The sequence below is a fragment of the Calypte anna genome, chromosome 1 (assembly GCF_003957555.1).
Source record: "Calypte anna isolate BGI_N300 chromosome 1, bCalAnn1_v1.p, whole genome shotgun sequence".
Classification (NCBI taxonomy): Eukaryota; Metazoa; Chordata; class Aves; order Apodiformes; family Trochilidae; genus Calypte; species Calypte anna.
In genome coordinates, this window is record NC_044244.1 from 9,045,483 (window position 1) to 9,060,105 (window position 14,623).

The 14,623-nt window shown below is 37.4% G+C and overlaps 1 protein-coding gene across 1 annotated transcript in view; it reads left to right on the top strand.

Annotated features, from left to right (window-relative positions):
• Positions 1 to 14,623, top strand: part of SEMA3A (semaphorin 3A) — a 163,078-nt gene that overhangs the window by 50,180 nt on the left and 98,275 nt on the right. The window contains exon 3 of the mRNA XM_008493025.2: positions 1,495 to 1,557. Within this exon, the coding sequence (XP_008491247.1) occupies positions 1,495 to 1,557 (63 nt within the window). The remainder of the gene's footprint in view (positions 1 to 1,494; positions 1,558 to 14,623) is intronic.

Below are 14,623 nucleotides of genomic sequence, written 5' to 3' on the forward strand. Positions count from 1 at the left end.
CTCTGAAGAAACTTTCATCAAAATCACAATGCAGTCAGTGCTGCACTTGAGTTCAAACTTCATTTGTTGTTGCCACCATGTGAAAGGTTTCTGTTGAAATGCTGCTAACATGATAAAACTCCAAAGAAACAGAACTCCAATAAGCTGAATTTTCAGTCTGTGAAAAATGAGTCGAATTTAGATAACTTTTAAACCAAAATACAGGGAAATGTGCTGTAAAGGTAAGGAAAAATAACATCTAGCCATTCATTTTGTGGGTTAGAATGCTGGTTTGCATACTATAGAAATCATTGCCCAAAACTTGAACTGAATTTGGATTGGTCCTCTTGGGAGACCTGAGAAGTTTGGTTAATGTTTTTCAACCTAGTAAATTTAATTTTTTGCATGTCTTTGCACATTTTAAACTGAGAATAGAAATGGAGTAGCAGGAATCCTTTGAGAGAAAATGCACTCATAACATTTTCAGCCTTGTTTTATAGACTTAAGGTGTTTGATTTCTGTTTAGATATCATTAAATTTTAAGCAAATTTTGGATTTTAAAATGTGGTAACAAGATGTATTTTCAAATGTCATATATGTAACATCTCCTTTGACCTCTTCTGTCATCCGTACTCTTTTTTCTTTCTTTTTTGAATACTTAGTATTTTACTTTCTTTTAACAAACTATGTTGAACACCAGGGCTGTAATCCAGAGTTACGGCCATTCATATTGCATTATCTGAGTCTCCCAAATGAATAGCCTAGCATTTTATGGGAAGATCATGTTTTATTCTATATGTAATTCCTAAAAGCCTTAAAAAAAACCCAGCAAAAACCCAAAATAACAAAAAACCAACATGAATAATTGACTGTGAGGGTCTCTGGATTTTCTCTGTATGAGGTGAGATCCATTTTCCATTAAGCAAATGCTACAGTAAACTCAAATTTAGGTTTACTTCTGTTAGGGCAGCTCTAAAAGAAGAGCATAAACATTTGTATTTTGATGGTGTTATTTTTTTCAAATACCATGGCTTCTTTATTATGCAATTAGCTGAACCTAATAAAAGAGTGAACTTATAGATTCTCTGAAGAAACAAACTATTCATTCCTGATGCTGTAGCTCTAATATGAGATTGCATTTCACATAGATCCAATTTACTGTTAGTAAGCATCTGCAATTTTTTGCTCTGAGTCTCAATTCCACTACATCATGTTTGGGACAGTGGAAGAAAGCCCTGATTAATTTAGAGTCCCTTCTTATTGTTGGTATTCAAGATTCACTTCTGGCATTCACAATACACAAGATATTTCAATATTTTTTTTTACTGTGATTCCTGTTATCTGTATTTTATTCCTATCCTTTCATTTCTTTGTCATCAGATTTTGTGGAATCACAGGAAATAGAAGAATGGGGAAAAGCAAAACTGGGTAAAGACATTGTGTAGCATTTGGTCTGCAATTTGTAGTTATTGAAGCATGAAATAACACGACGTGATTTTTGTTCGTTGTCTTTAGATTGTTTGGCCTGTATCTCATTCCCGAAGGGATGAGTGCAAGTGGGCTGGAAAAGATATTCTGGTAAGTACAAATCTTTTTAGAATTTTTTTTTCTTGTATAAAACATCATAAATATTTTATTATGTCTTACTGTGTTAATTCTTAAAGTATTTTTCCTCCTCTGTAAGGTCACACATCTGATCAACTTCAGTCTTGAGTTATCCCAGCATTCTTGTTCAAAATACTGAAATTTTGTCTTTATAACCAAGAGTTTAAAAAAAAAATCAACAAGAAAGAGATGGGAGGAGGAACATTCATTTGAGAAATATTAATACTTTCATACTTGTCTCTGATCTCAGGGTAAATAATATTTTGACCTATTTTTGCCCTGCTTCAGGTCCCTGTCCTAGAGTGGGTTCCAAGAAGAGCTTTCTCTTTGTGGCATCTCACTGGAGTCAGTGGGTTTCCCTGAGATATCTCTTGCATGAAGTTCATAGCACAATTGAGGTCAAAGTGGTTTTAACATTCCTCATCAGTTTTGGTTCCTCAGGAAGGACACTGTTACTCTAGGGACACTGTTCTGTACTTTTCCCTTGTTCCTGTATACATCTTATTGCCTGTATTAATGAGGTAGGAGAGACATAACCAGTAGCCTTGAAATAATAGTCATTCCATACTGATAATAACTGTCTTCTTTACAAGAATAATATGGGAAATGGGAAGACAGGGCTGAAGAAAGGAAAAAAAAATTAAAAATACACGCATGCAATAGGCCAAATACTTGCATAGCACAGCCAAATGGGAAATCATTGTGGTTGCTGAGGTATCTCTGTGAGTGGAACTTGGCCCCATGTGTATATACTGTTGGCCTGATTTTCAGAGATGACTCTGTAAAATATTCATAATGCCAACCATATGCCTCTAGAGAGCTCCTTTTGAATAATTCCATAGGTCATAATAAAAATAGTTTCATCAGCCTTTACCTAGGCCATAGAGGGCAGTTGTCTTCCTAAAAAGCCATCTGGGAACAGTAAAGGTGGATTAGGGAAACACTAAGAAATATGGGCTAAGCTATAAGGAAGGATAGCTGAACTGTCAGATATTTGTGCTATCTCATGTCATTGAAATTATACTTTTAAACTAATCCATCTTCATGTTCACATGTTCATTTTCAGGAGTACATTGCAAGATGAGGACTAGAAAGTCTAATATGCATGCTTAAAAAAACAGGGGATTGTTAAAGGTCTGAGCAAATTAACTAACCTTACAGCTTGATCTTACACTAAGTATTATGGTATTACATTAGATTTTTTTAATATCTGGGTTTGAAAACTAGAAAATTATTGAGATATAACATCTAGAATGAAAGTATACTCTTTATTTTTAATAGTTATTTTTAAAAATCCACAAGAGTAGGAAAGAGTATGTTTTATACACTGCACTAAGTTGATTCCAATTTATCTGTAAATACAGATGCTCGTATTCAAGAGCGAACTGGGAAGTTCAGGTCCCCATTCTCTGACTGCTGTAACTTTGAGAGGACTATTTTTTCTGTAACAATTATATTCTCCTTGGTTCTTTTGCTTCCTATGATACCAGGACAGCTACAGCTGCTGAACAGGAACATAAAGTGAAGCTGATACCACAGCCCACTGCAGTGCATGGCCCTGGTGTGTTGGCTGCCTGCTGAGATGCTGTGCCTGAGGATGCCTTGAGCTGGTGGAAAAGAATAAGGCATAACAGGAGCACAATGTTCAGGACACAGTGCAGCCTAAACTTGGAGTAGCAGTAGTACAGCACAGAGTTGCCAGAATCAGATAATTTGTTTTGAAAAATATTTTTCACATATCTGTGTTCTTGGTGGTGGTTGTACTTTCTGCTTCTAATTTTTAGATGTCTCTGCAAGTGTAAGTGAGAAATAAAAAAAATGCGTAGGTCATATTTAATCTGGGTCTGGTTTTGCCAAGCAGCTAGAAAGATGTAATAAATATCCTGGTGTGTTCAGGTCATCATCTTTAAATATTTATGCCTACCTATTCTTACCGTAAAACACTGCATTACAAACCAAGTATTTAATGTAACTGCTTTAACTGTAATTACAGATAAAGATTACAGATCATTTAAGAAACTTATTATTCCTCCCCCATTTATTTCTTAAAGCCATTGTCAGTACCTTGGAAGCGTGAAATATAAAGGCCATAAAAATATCTCAACAGAGTCTCATTAGAGGGAACAAGAAAAATAGAGGACAAATGAAGTGACATATGAAACATGCTCAATTTAATATTGCTTTCAGCATGTACCATTGCTAAGATATTAGATAATCTTCATTTGTGATGGCACAAAGCTTTCTATATGGCCGTCTATACTTCTACGTTGAGGTCTTTTTTTAAAAATGTTTTTTTAATTACTGACCTCCAGGGGATGTCAGTGTTGAAAATGCAGGTCCCCACTAATAGGCCAGGTGCACTGCAGCAGCTGCAGCGTGAGTGTAACCCCGGCTCTGCCCCACTGCTAACCTCAGCTATGACCCCCGAGATTTCCTCTCATAATTATAAGAGGTAATTTACTGTCGTTTTCACTCCTACAGAGAGATTCCTTGTGCTGATGCCGTCAGTCATGCCAATCCAGGCACAGCAGGTTTGTAGCTCAGGACAGTTCCCCGGGGATTTGTGGAGGGCAACCAACTTAGGCTGGTCCCACTTTTAGTTTCCTTTTGTTCCTTAAGCAGTCATTTTCATTTCTATTTCTTAAAGGTCTTAGTATATGGTAATTAGTTAGGCTTTGCTCACTGTATAGGTAGATAAATCTTGTAAAGTATGCTTCAGGTCACTTTTTTTTTCATATGGGTAAGCTGAGAAGAGAGACTGTAAGACTCATCCCAGCTATTCAGTACTTGTAGCAGGACTTCTATGATTGAAGTTAACTACTACACTTTTCCACAAAATACAGAATTTTTTTTCCAATAAAACTGTAAATACAGTCCCATGTAAGTACTTATTATTATCATATATTTCAATTTCCTCAGTATAGACTATCATCACAAGCACCAAATGAATGTTGTTAATGAAAATTAAAGACTGTAAATAACAAATAAGACAGTTGCTTACATAATTCAAGTAACTGTGCGATGCTGTGAGGATTTCTTGCTATTCTGGACTTGAGTCTCTCATTTGATCTGTTCTGGTTGCTGTAAGTCCCACGAATATTTCTCACAATTCCTGAGCAGACCTTGGTAATGATCAGAGAAGACAAAGTCTCTAAAGAATACTTCTCAGCTTGTCTACTGAACTTAAAGTACACACATGCTGCCAGCTGTATCCCTCAGTGGTGAGCCTTACTATTTTAAATGTAAGATCTCACAGGCATCTGGAACCCAGCAGAAACACGTGGCAACCTCTGTGTTACATAGGGGTTAAATAATAGGTAACTTGGAAAAAAAGAAAAAAAAAATGAAAGAATGCTGCTACTATTTCACTCTGACATTCCTGAGATGTCATAGACCAGCAAAGCAAAGCCTGGGTAATTTACAAAAGTTACCAGAAGAACTAGTTAGTTTTGCAGGTAGAGATGATTTGGGGATAGCTTGTTGACTGAAAATCTTGCCTGGTCCTTAAACTATTAACTTACGATTGTTTTAAAAGTTTGGGCTGCTGTTTTGTTCATGCATTGTGCACTAGATTTGGCTGAAACACCACAGCAGAAGTTCACATGGTACACAATTAATAAGAGAAGTCCCTATTAAAGGGTGTGATAGATTTCTATGACTTGAAAGCTTTAAAGCTGTGTTTCTGAAGGGCACCTTAGGATGTAGTTTCAAGTATGATTTGACTATCTAATTTATTTAACTACTTTTAAAGATCCAAGATCAAATTAAATTGTTGAAATGGTCCCTTCTGGCCTTGATGTGTATAAATCTTCAAAATATCAATGGGTACTTTGTTAATGTCACAGAGGACAAGCTACATGATGACAGCTACTTGTACACATTCACATGCTATATGAATAGGGCTAGTCCCTATGTCTGGTGGGAGCTAAGTGTTGGTATACCAACAGATGCAAAGAGTACCAAGTATTTTACTTGGTACCAGAAAGCTGCCACATAGACTCTATCACATGAAAATACAGGTCCATACAGAGTTAATCTTCTGTATCATTTCTTTTAACGGCTAAAGGATATTAGCACAACTGTGTGGGTATTAGCATAGATTATATTATAATTTACAGGAGATAGGCATCTACTTGGGCTACTTAATTGACATTACCATTTACCTAGTTATTAACTCTTACCTGAATTCAACTCTGGTTCACTTTTCTTATACTTGATAGTGCTTTTGGTGGCAATTTGAAATCACTGTAGTTCAGAAACCTACTTTATTAAGAAGAAGCAATGCATTTATCATAAGATGTAGATATATTCTGTTCATGTTTCTTTACATTTAAGTGTGACTGGCTCTTCATTGTCGAGTTTATGGTTCATTCATGTAGAAGCACAGGGCTGTAATTTAATACTCTATCTCATTTTGTTATGACAATACTTATTTTAAACCAAAATGCTCGTATGGCATCTCTGTTTCTGGTTCCTTAAGGAACCTTTCTGGTTCCTTCCAGCCCCTCCCCAAGTTACAGGAAAAATAGCAATTCCATAGGCTTATAAATCCATCAGTGTACAATGACTTAATTTGGAAAAAAAGAAAAATAAAAATAGTGTGCAACCTAACAAGTGTACCTCAGCCATATCTGGTGATACTTTGGAAAACCAAACTTGGCAATAAATGAGCCTTACTCCCTTTAACTTGTTTTATTGCTGTTGTTGCCTTAGGGAAAAAAGAATAACATGGAGGCAAAAAGGAAAAGTAATGCTTTTCATCTGTTTTTGTAAACAAAAATCTGAACAGGGAATCTCGAAATTAAATATACAGTACTGCTAGACCTAGAAAGCCTGTTTCTATATTCATCTGAGAGGCACAGTTTTTATGGTCAAATTACCTCTGGCCTTTTGTGTGTGCCAAAGAGAAGTTCATCACTTGCTGTCAAGACTTCCTTTGGAAGACATCTACAGCCAGATTTCCACCATATCCATCAACCACCCTCAGCTCCATCTCTGTGTATTCTTTGTCTCCAGCATAGCACTGAGATTCTTGAGCAGAGCCTAAAGACTCCAGACCTCCCATCCAGCCTGGGGAAAAGGGAAAAGTCCATGTCCCCCGGGAGTAGGAAGGGCTAAAGTGAGAAGAAATGCAAAGTAATGGATCTCCAGTGAGGTTAGGGACAGAATTTGCTCCTAGCATGACTTACTACCAGGGGAAATGGGGCTGTTTGCAGACGTACAGTGCCACTGCATATACCATTCAGCTCTATCAGTTGTCCCAGTTAATATTCTAGGATTATGATTTTGAGGACTGCTCACTACTTAATTCTGTCCATGATCTTTAATGTGGGCAGGATTTCCTACCATTTCTTACCATCTGGGAGATGTAAGAAGGAGACATTTTTTCAGTGTGCTGCTTTAATTTTGCTGCTGCATAAAATTGCTTTGCATATCTACAAAAAACACAGAAAGACACACATGTGGGGGAAGAAGGGGATGGGGAGCAGTCAAATCAAACAAATATACAATCTCTTAACTTTGAGGTGAACTGAGTTTGGTAAAAAAGGACTATAATACACTGGAGTTTTTCTCAGTCCTGTGGAGCTCTCTGACAGAATATTTTCCCCCAGGAAATTCTGGCTGTGCCAGCTCCAGTTCTTGGATGGACCCCTGCAACACACCCACCATCATAAAGCCTCATTTATGGCTCTTAGTTCAGAAGTTGATCGTACAGCTTGTGTTCATTTAGGCATTTGCATATATTTCTTTATATGAACTGACCAAGGCAAATCAGTTACTGTAAGGTAATAACTTGTGTACTTATACAGAGGAAGGATTAAGTTGGCAGTTGTTCAAATTTTCATATTTTACCCACTCTGTATCATGGGAAGTCATTTAAGTCTTTGAGTATGGGGAACAAATTTATATAGATCAAGGAGAAACCTAATTTTCCAATTTTGGGCTTATTTTTCTGTTTATAGGTGTGACTATAGAAATTTGCCTCTGAAGGAAACTTAATATTCATCAGATTTAATGCAGTGTTGCAGAAATGTTTTCTTAGTTGTCTTTGAAGTCGCAGAGTTAGCAAAAGGGAAGTAATAGAAAAACAAAGGAAAAATCGTTTCCAAAATGATGGTGTTAAGTTTTTTATCAATAGGTTTTTCGTCATGAGCTCTAGTTTGGCCTTGGCAAAGTCTGAAGATTACTTTTTTATGGCTAAATTGCCAGCTCTTGATGTTTCATAATTATGTTGGATAATTCCTGGATGTGACTCCATTCCAAGATGGACAAAGGAAATTTATTTTTTGTACATTTATTTGCATTAACTGTATAACTAGTAAAAATGTTTGATACATTTCAGCCCTGTTTTCTTTCAGAGATTTGGTCTGAAGTTCTCAAAGGCAGAGTAAAGGCTTTCTCTTGGTGCCAGTCACATTTTTTTTTCTTTCCCTGAATATGCTTCATGTTTTTTTCTATTTTAGCTTTTGGGATACTCTTTGTTTGTTATTTTTCTGACTGAGTTATGTGATCTGTGCTGGACCAAATCATCTACTGATTTCTTTTTCCCTTGGGTAATTCCTTCCTGATTAATATCTTACAAAACTTTAGGTTACACTATATGTATCATGAATATAAAAAAACCACAAACAAACACGCAAGCCCCCCCCCAAAACAAACAAAAAACCAAAGCAACCTACCAATAAAAAACCTCAAAACCCACTCAACAAACTCTCATTGCAACAATTTCACTTTCAAGTCAGGTTTTTAGGAGTGGGAATTTTACACTTTTGTCACTTAAGAATTCTTAGTTCAGCATCTCTCTGTGGTGTCAAAATACCTTAATATCCTCACAGAAATTTCCAGATTCCCAAAGCAGAGCATATGCAACTTCATAGCCCATCTTACAGAGTATGTTTATTTACAGACACACAAACTGCTAAGCAACTGGCCTGTACAGATAAAACATTCTTTTGCTTTCCTTTCAACAGTTCCTACTTTTATGCTTACTTTCAACACAGAAGTTTTGAGTGTGTTTATCTCAGGTGGCTGTGAGTGGAAGTATTACAGGATATGCCTGCAGTGTGCTGAATAAAGGCAAACTGCCGGATAGGGAGTCTAAGTGCTTTGTGTACCTCCAACAGGCTTGACAACTGCTTGTCTGAAATGCTCCACCCAATTAGCAGGTGTTGATCCTATTCAGTAACGTGGGGTGTAATCTGATTTCTCCAGGAGACAGGTGATTACCCCACCCAGATAGAAGAGATAGATGAGAGAGACTCTTTAGATCTAGACTGTGGTCGCAACTTAAAATGCTGCTGGGCTTGGTGAGACTGCTGGAGCTGAAACCAAGCAGTATTGTTCATTTCTTTGCTAATAAAGCCATGCCCAAAATGTGGGAAAGGTTTACCCTACAAAACAAATTTTCTTTCAAAGTTATGGTTCAAAAAGATCTGCCTTCTGCCTGACCTTCTGCCTGTGTTTTGAGTTATTCCTGGGATACGTTTTCTTTTTCTTAAATAAATTAACTCAGCTCTCTAGGAAGTAGAGTACTGAAAAAATGTAACAATTCAAAATAAAGAAAGCTCGCTAAAGCTCATGGAAAGGTTTCATGTACAACAATCATGTTGTGGCTGCAAAACCCTGAAAACCTTCTTGTTGGCTGGACTGCATCCACAAAGGACTTTGTTTTGCCTTGCTAATTATGTGTTAACCAGATGTACAAAACTATGAGATGGTCATTAAATCAGGTATTTAGTGCTACAGCCTTTTCTTGGCATCCCTCTAGCTGTTCACAGTTCCAGAACAATTCTTATCTGCATCTGCTGAAAGAAGATTTTAGTATTGGAAATAGATATTGTAGTTTGAAAAGACTGAATAGAGAAAATTTTTGAAGAAGTTTTCCTTCCTAAGATCTCTAAGCCAGATGGTTAATCCTAATGAAAAAGACTTGAAGGCCTGATCTGCTTAGTCCAGGCAGTCAAGGGGGGCATCTTTAGAGCATGGCTTCTAATAACTGCTTCTAATGGCTTCTGGTTTATGACTGTTTTCAGAAGACCCTAGGGAAGTATCCCACCTGGCTCAGCTATTCCCATGATTAACCTTAGTGATAAACTCTGGGCCAAAGGACCATGCACCAGCAGTGACTCCCAGATTTGCAAGTATGTAGGTAGACAGGCAAGGAGACATTTTGTGTTTCACCCTCACTAGTACAAAGAAAGAACCTTCCATCTGCTGTGCAAGTGTGCTGACCATGCTGCTATTTGCTAGTGTGGTATGCACTTTCGTGGCTTGAAGGAATCAGAATATATCTGCTTTTTTTCAGTGGCTATTTTTATCATATACTTTGTTAGCTGGCTTCTTTTTTTCTATCTTGATTCTTTAACAGTTTAAATTAATGCAGACATCCTGTAACTTGAGTAAATTACATATTTTAAATATTGTCATGAACTCTTGTCATATCAAAAAATCAGATAACAGGCATAACTTAATTGGAAAGATAACTGGAAGTACAGTAAGCTGTACAAGGAAACCAAAAATATCTTATCAGTCCTTATCATCATCTTCAGCCTGAAATTTCTCAGGGCACATCTTGACAGCAAAAGAAATTCTAGATATGGAATTAATCATGGGTTCCTCTGTAACGTTGGCAGTGGTCACCATGCCTAAGGGTAGTGTCATTCCTAACCTCTCAAGACGGGAAAAGTCCTCTAGTTCATGATCCAATATATACCTGGGAGTCTGTCAGCTTTTTCAAACTTATGAGATGGGAAGACAACTACAATTAGAATTTAGACCACAAAGTAATGTAGATTTGTAAAAGAGACTAGAAATTCTGTATACCTAGACATAGCCTAAGTTTATATTGGATTTGTATGCATCTGTGAGGCAATACACACTGCTTTTAAGGCTTTACTAATGGAAATGTAATCTTCAAGCACCAAGCTAATAGTAATCCCTTTCTGTAACACAAACACCAATACTTCAGCTGCTCAAGTAATTTTACTTAGCACTGCAGACTGACTTTTTTTAGAGAGTAGGACTATAAGACATTGATCCTTCCAATTGCAAAGTACAATAACAACAAAACATTGATGGAAATTATGTTATTGATCCAAACTGCAAGGGGTACACAGTAATAAATCAGTCTGCAAGTGATTCCATGCCAGCTGGCCTTCCCCACTCTAAAACCCTGCACCTGCCTTTACAGCTTCATCTGGAAGATTATCTTGTCCAGGATAGGTGCCAGGCATCATTGCCCCATCTATAAGGACCTGGTACAAAGCTCTTGCGACTTGGGAACTTTCCTGTTACTGCCAATGCAGCACATTAGCACTTGGAACATTAGCTTTCAGCACTTCTATCAACTCGTTTACTGCAGGAAAATAAAATTTTATAAGATCATTGTACTTAAACAGGACTGGAATATCTTTCTTTTTCCTCTGCCTATTCTGGGCCTGTTCATGCAGACCATGCTCTTTGACTGGTGCTTTTCTAAGTGCTACTGTAACAGAAGGAGGAAAAAAAGTAGCCATTGAAAAAAAAACTTACTGCATTTTACAGAAACTTGCACGCAAGCAGCAAGAACTGTGAAAGCATATGCCATGTACAGCTCACCCAGAAAAGGAGTTCTTTGCATGTGCTTACTGACATGCTGAAGTGTTTTCATGAGCTAGCTGAGAGTCAGTCATCTGTGTATATGGCAATCACACGTATATTTATTCCACTAACACTCCAGAAATATTTTCCGTGAAACAATGCTGCTGCATGCTGAATAAGATATCTAACCAATAAGACTGGACTGATAACAGCTGGCAGTAGCTCATTAGCAAAATAGAGAAGTTAAAATGCTCCTTGGTATGTCCAGAACATCTTTCAGCAATGTGATAAATTTGAATGACAGCAATAATATCAGGGATTACTTATTCTCCATGGATATCCCTGACCTTGCCACTTGAGAAGTCAACTAATTGGACAAAAGAAAAAGTGAAAAAATTATTAATTAAATGTGTGCATGGGGCTTTGTCCATCCACTTTGATATAGAAGACAAAACACATATTTATTTTGTTTGTCCAGCTGTTAGATGATAGCTTTAAATCTCCTGGCCCATCCAGTTTAGACAAAAACCTTCTGATATTTTAATCACTTGGCTATGTGGGAAGGCTGAAATAAAGGAAGAATATATTACAGAGTCTGATCCTTATCTGGATTAAATTAGCAAAAAACTGTTGAAACTAATGATACTATAATGGATTATTTGGATTTCTACTTATTGCCCTGCATCAACTGGGCTCTTGCACTTGCTGCAATATCTCAGTAGTATGGACATCAATGCTGCTTTAAAAAAAAAAAAAAAAAGAAAAAAGGAACAGTTTTCTTAAAATAAGAAGGGAAATCTGGATATTAGTTGGTCACAGGGACTTACCCTTTGGCTTCCACTTAAAAAGATGTCATTAAAGACTCTTTGCTGCGTCAGTAATCCAGATAGAAGGATGTGAGTTCCAGGCTTCTGGGGAAGAGATAATTACTGGAAACTCATAAAAAAACCCCTAAATTCTGTTTTAATTTTCATATGCAGAGCAGATGTTTTAACAGATGGATGGACTATATTTTTGTAACTGTCCGGGAAAAGGCTGCATAACAGTGTAATCAGTGTTACATATCTGTAGTGTTTGTTTTTGATTTGTTCTTCATTGGCTTCTGTGCTTTTGCTTGCAGACATTTTCTTGGTAATTTATTTTTTACAGGCTAATATTTCTCTCCATAAGCTCTTCAATCAATTTGATACACAAATATTAGAAAACACTTAGAAATAAATGTGCATGTTTAGTTAGTAAGACAGATTGATCTTCATATACCAGGTGCCCATCTGGAAAACTCAATTAAGACTATCTTCTCTTTGAGACAGGCCCTCTGCCTATATATGTAGTATACAATATTTGGAATTGAAATTTAGTTAGGATGTATGTCCAGACACACTCGACCCTTGACTTTAATTCACACTCCGAATGTGACAGTCTAATAACTTCTCAACTTGTCTCACAGCTAGGAATTTAGTACAGCAGAATTTACAGTGCAGTTGGTGCTTCAGCTGTGGTACCATAGTATGATGCAACTGGTTTTAGCCGCTTTCATTTCAATAGATTGTCAGCATGAAGCTGAGATTCTGAACCCCATAAACTCCTCAGTCAAGTTTAAAGGAAAGGTAATGTATGTAATGTACCTGAAGTTAAAATCTTTTTCTCACTCAGGAATGCCCTGTAAACTTCTTTCCTTCTTTCCTTCCTGGCCAAATGAACCTTTAACTTACCATGTAAGCATGGTAGAATGGCTTCAGTTGGGTGTCCTTCTGCCCTTGCATGCCTAACCAATCCCAGGAAAACCTATAGTGTCTGCTTGAGCTTTGATGAGGATACATAGTTCATATTCAAACAGAACTAAATTCGATTGTGCCCCACATTTGGGGTGAGTGCTTCAGCCACCACACATGGCAGAGCTAGGACAGGGAACAAACCATTTCTTTGACCTTGCTTTGGAGTATACTGGCAATCATGCTGTCACAGGACTGTTTGCAGAAGCAGATCCAGAAATTACATTGTGAAAATATCAAAAAGTAGCCATCCAAAAAAGTTCCCTCTGTCAGGAGAGAAAGACCTCACAGGCTATCCTAAGAGTTCTCAGACATAGTGTAGGGGTTTAGCTGCTTGGACTTTCAGATAGAGGTACTTCTGTGCAAGGCCAGAGGCTGAATCTAAAGCTCTCAGGGAAACTTTATACCATTTATTGAAATATAAATGGAGATTAATTTCTGCAGGGGTAGGCAAGATAAATGAATGAGGTTTTAAGGGCTGCAGTAACTCCCACTTGATGCACCTAATTTTCTCTTTGAATACCTACCTCAATCATTCTGTACTGTATGCAATTGCTTATGCTTTCTGCTGCGTGTATGTATATATAAACTCAAGCTTTAGGGCATAAACCAGTGTTTAGCTTTATATATTCAAGAAAAGTTTCCTAATATTAAGCTGCTCATTGTAATAAACAGGATTATTAGGTGGAAGAATTTATGATTCACTATGGTGATTCCATTGCTCCTCTTCTATAAGATTTATTTTCATAACCCGTTCAAGTAATACTTTCCTGCCTACAGAGACTTTTGCAAACCTTTTATTAATTTTATTCGTATTATTAGCCTAGAAGTATTTTAAACTCCCACACCACCCTGCTTTCATTATGAAAAAAACCCAAAAACCTGATTTCCAACTGGAAAATAATATTTTAAAGTCTGATTTTTTTTTCCTTAAGCTGTTCTACTTGACAAAGAACAATACTCAATGGGTATGGATATGTCCAGAAACATCCCTTTACCAGGGAAAGTGAAAATGGATTCAAAGGTAGTGGGGGGTTTAACTCACATGCACACACAGTGTTCAAGTTCCGTGTCAATTTGTTTCTTACAGATTCTAGCTCTGGGTTACTTCCTCTTCCTCCAATGGATATTTTCTCCTGCCTGCTGTTTTTTCCAAGATAATGCATTTCTTTTGTTGTCTTTGTCTCCTTTCCAGTGCCTTACACTCTGAGATCATGCAGTGAAATGCCTGGTTCTGCTGGCAGAGACCTTCACACTAACAATATAGTTCTGGCCTGGGGGTCTGGCAAAGGGTGATGCTGCTGCCAAGTGGGATGAGCCCAGCTGGAGACACCCAAGTCATTCCAGGCCTCCAGCCAAGGGGGTCGAGGAGTTGCTTTGTAGTCAAGTTGACGTAGCCACTGGTGTCAGGACTGGCAGAGCTCTCTGCCAAGTTTCACGAGTGGTGGTGCCTGGATGCCATTGTGGGAGCCTTGTACTGAGGGCAGGAATGGGGAAATAGAGACAGAAAATGTGAGTCAGTCACCCAGGTCTCATGTAATGGTGGATGCAAATTGGATTCAATGCTCACACAGGTTTCTTCTTTTTCATTCATGTGTGCTGAGATTTGGAGTCCAAGTGTATCATTCAAAGCTGTTAAAGTTGTTACAGATTAATTGACAGCTTTTTCTTCCTCAAGTCACATAAAC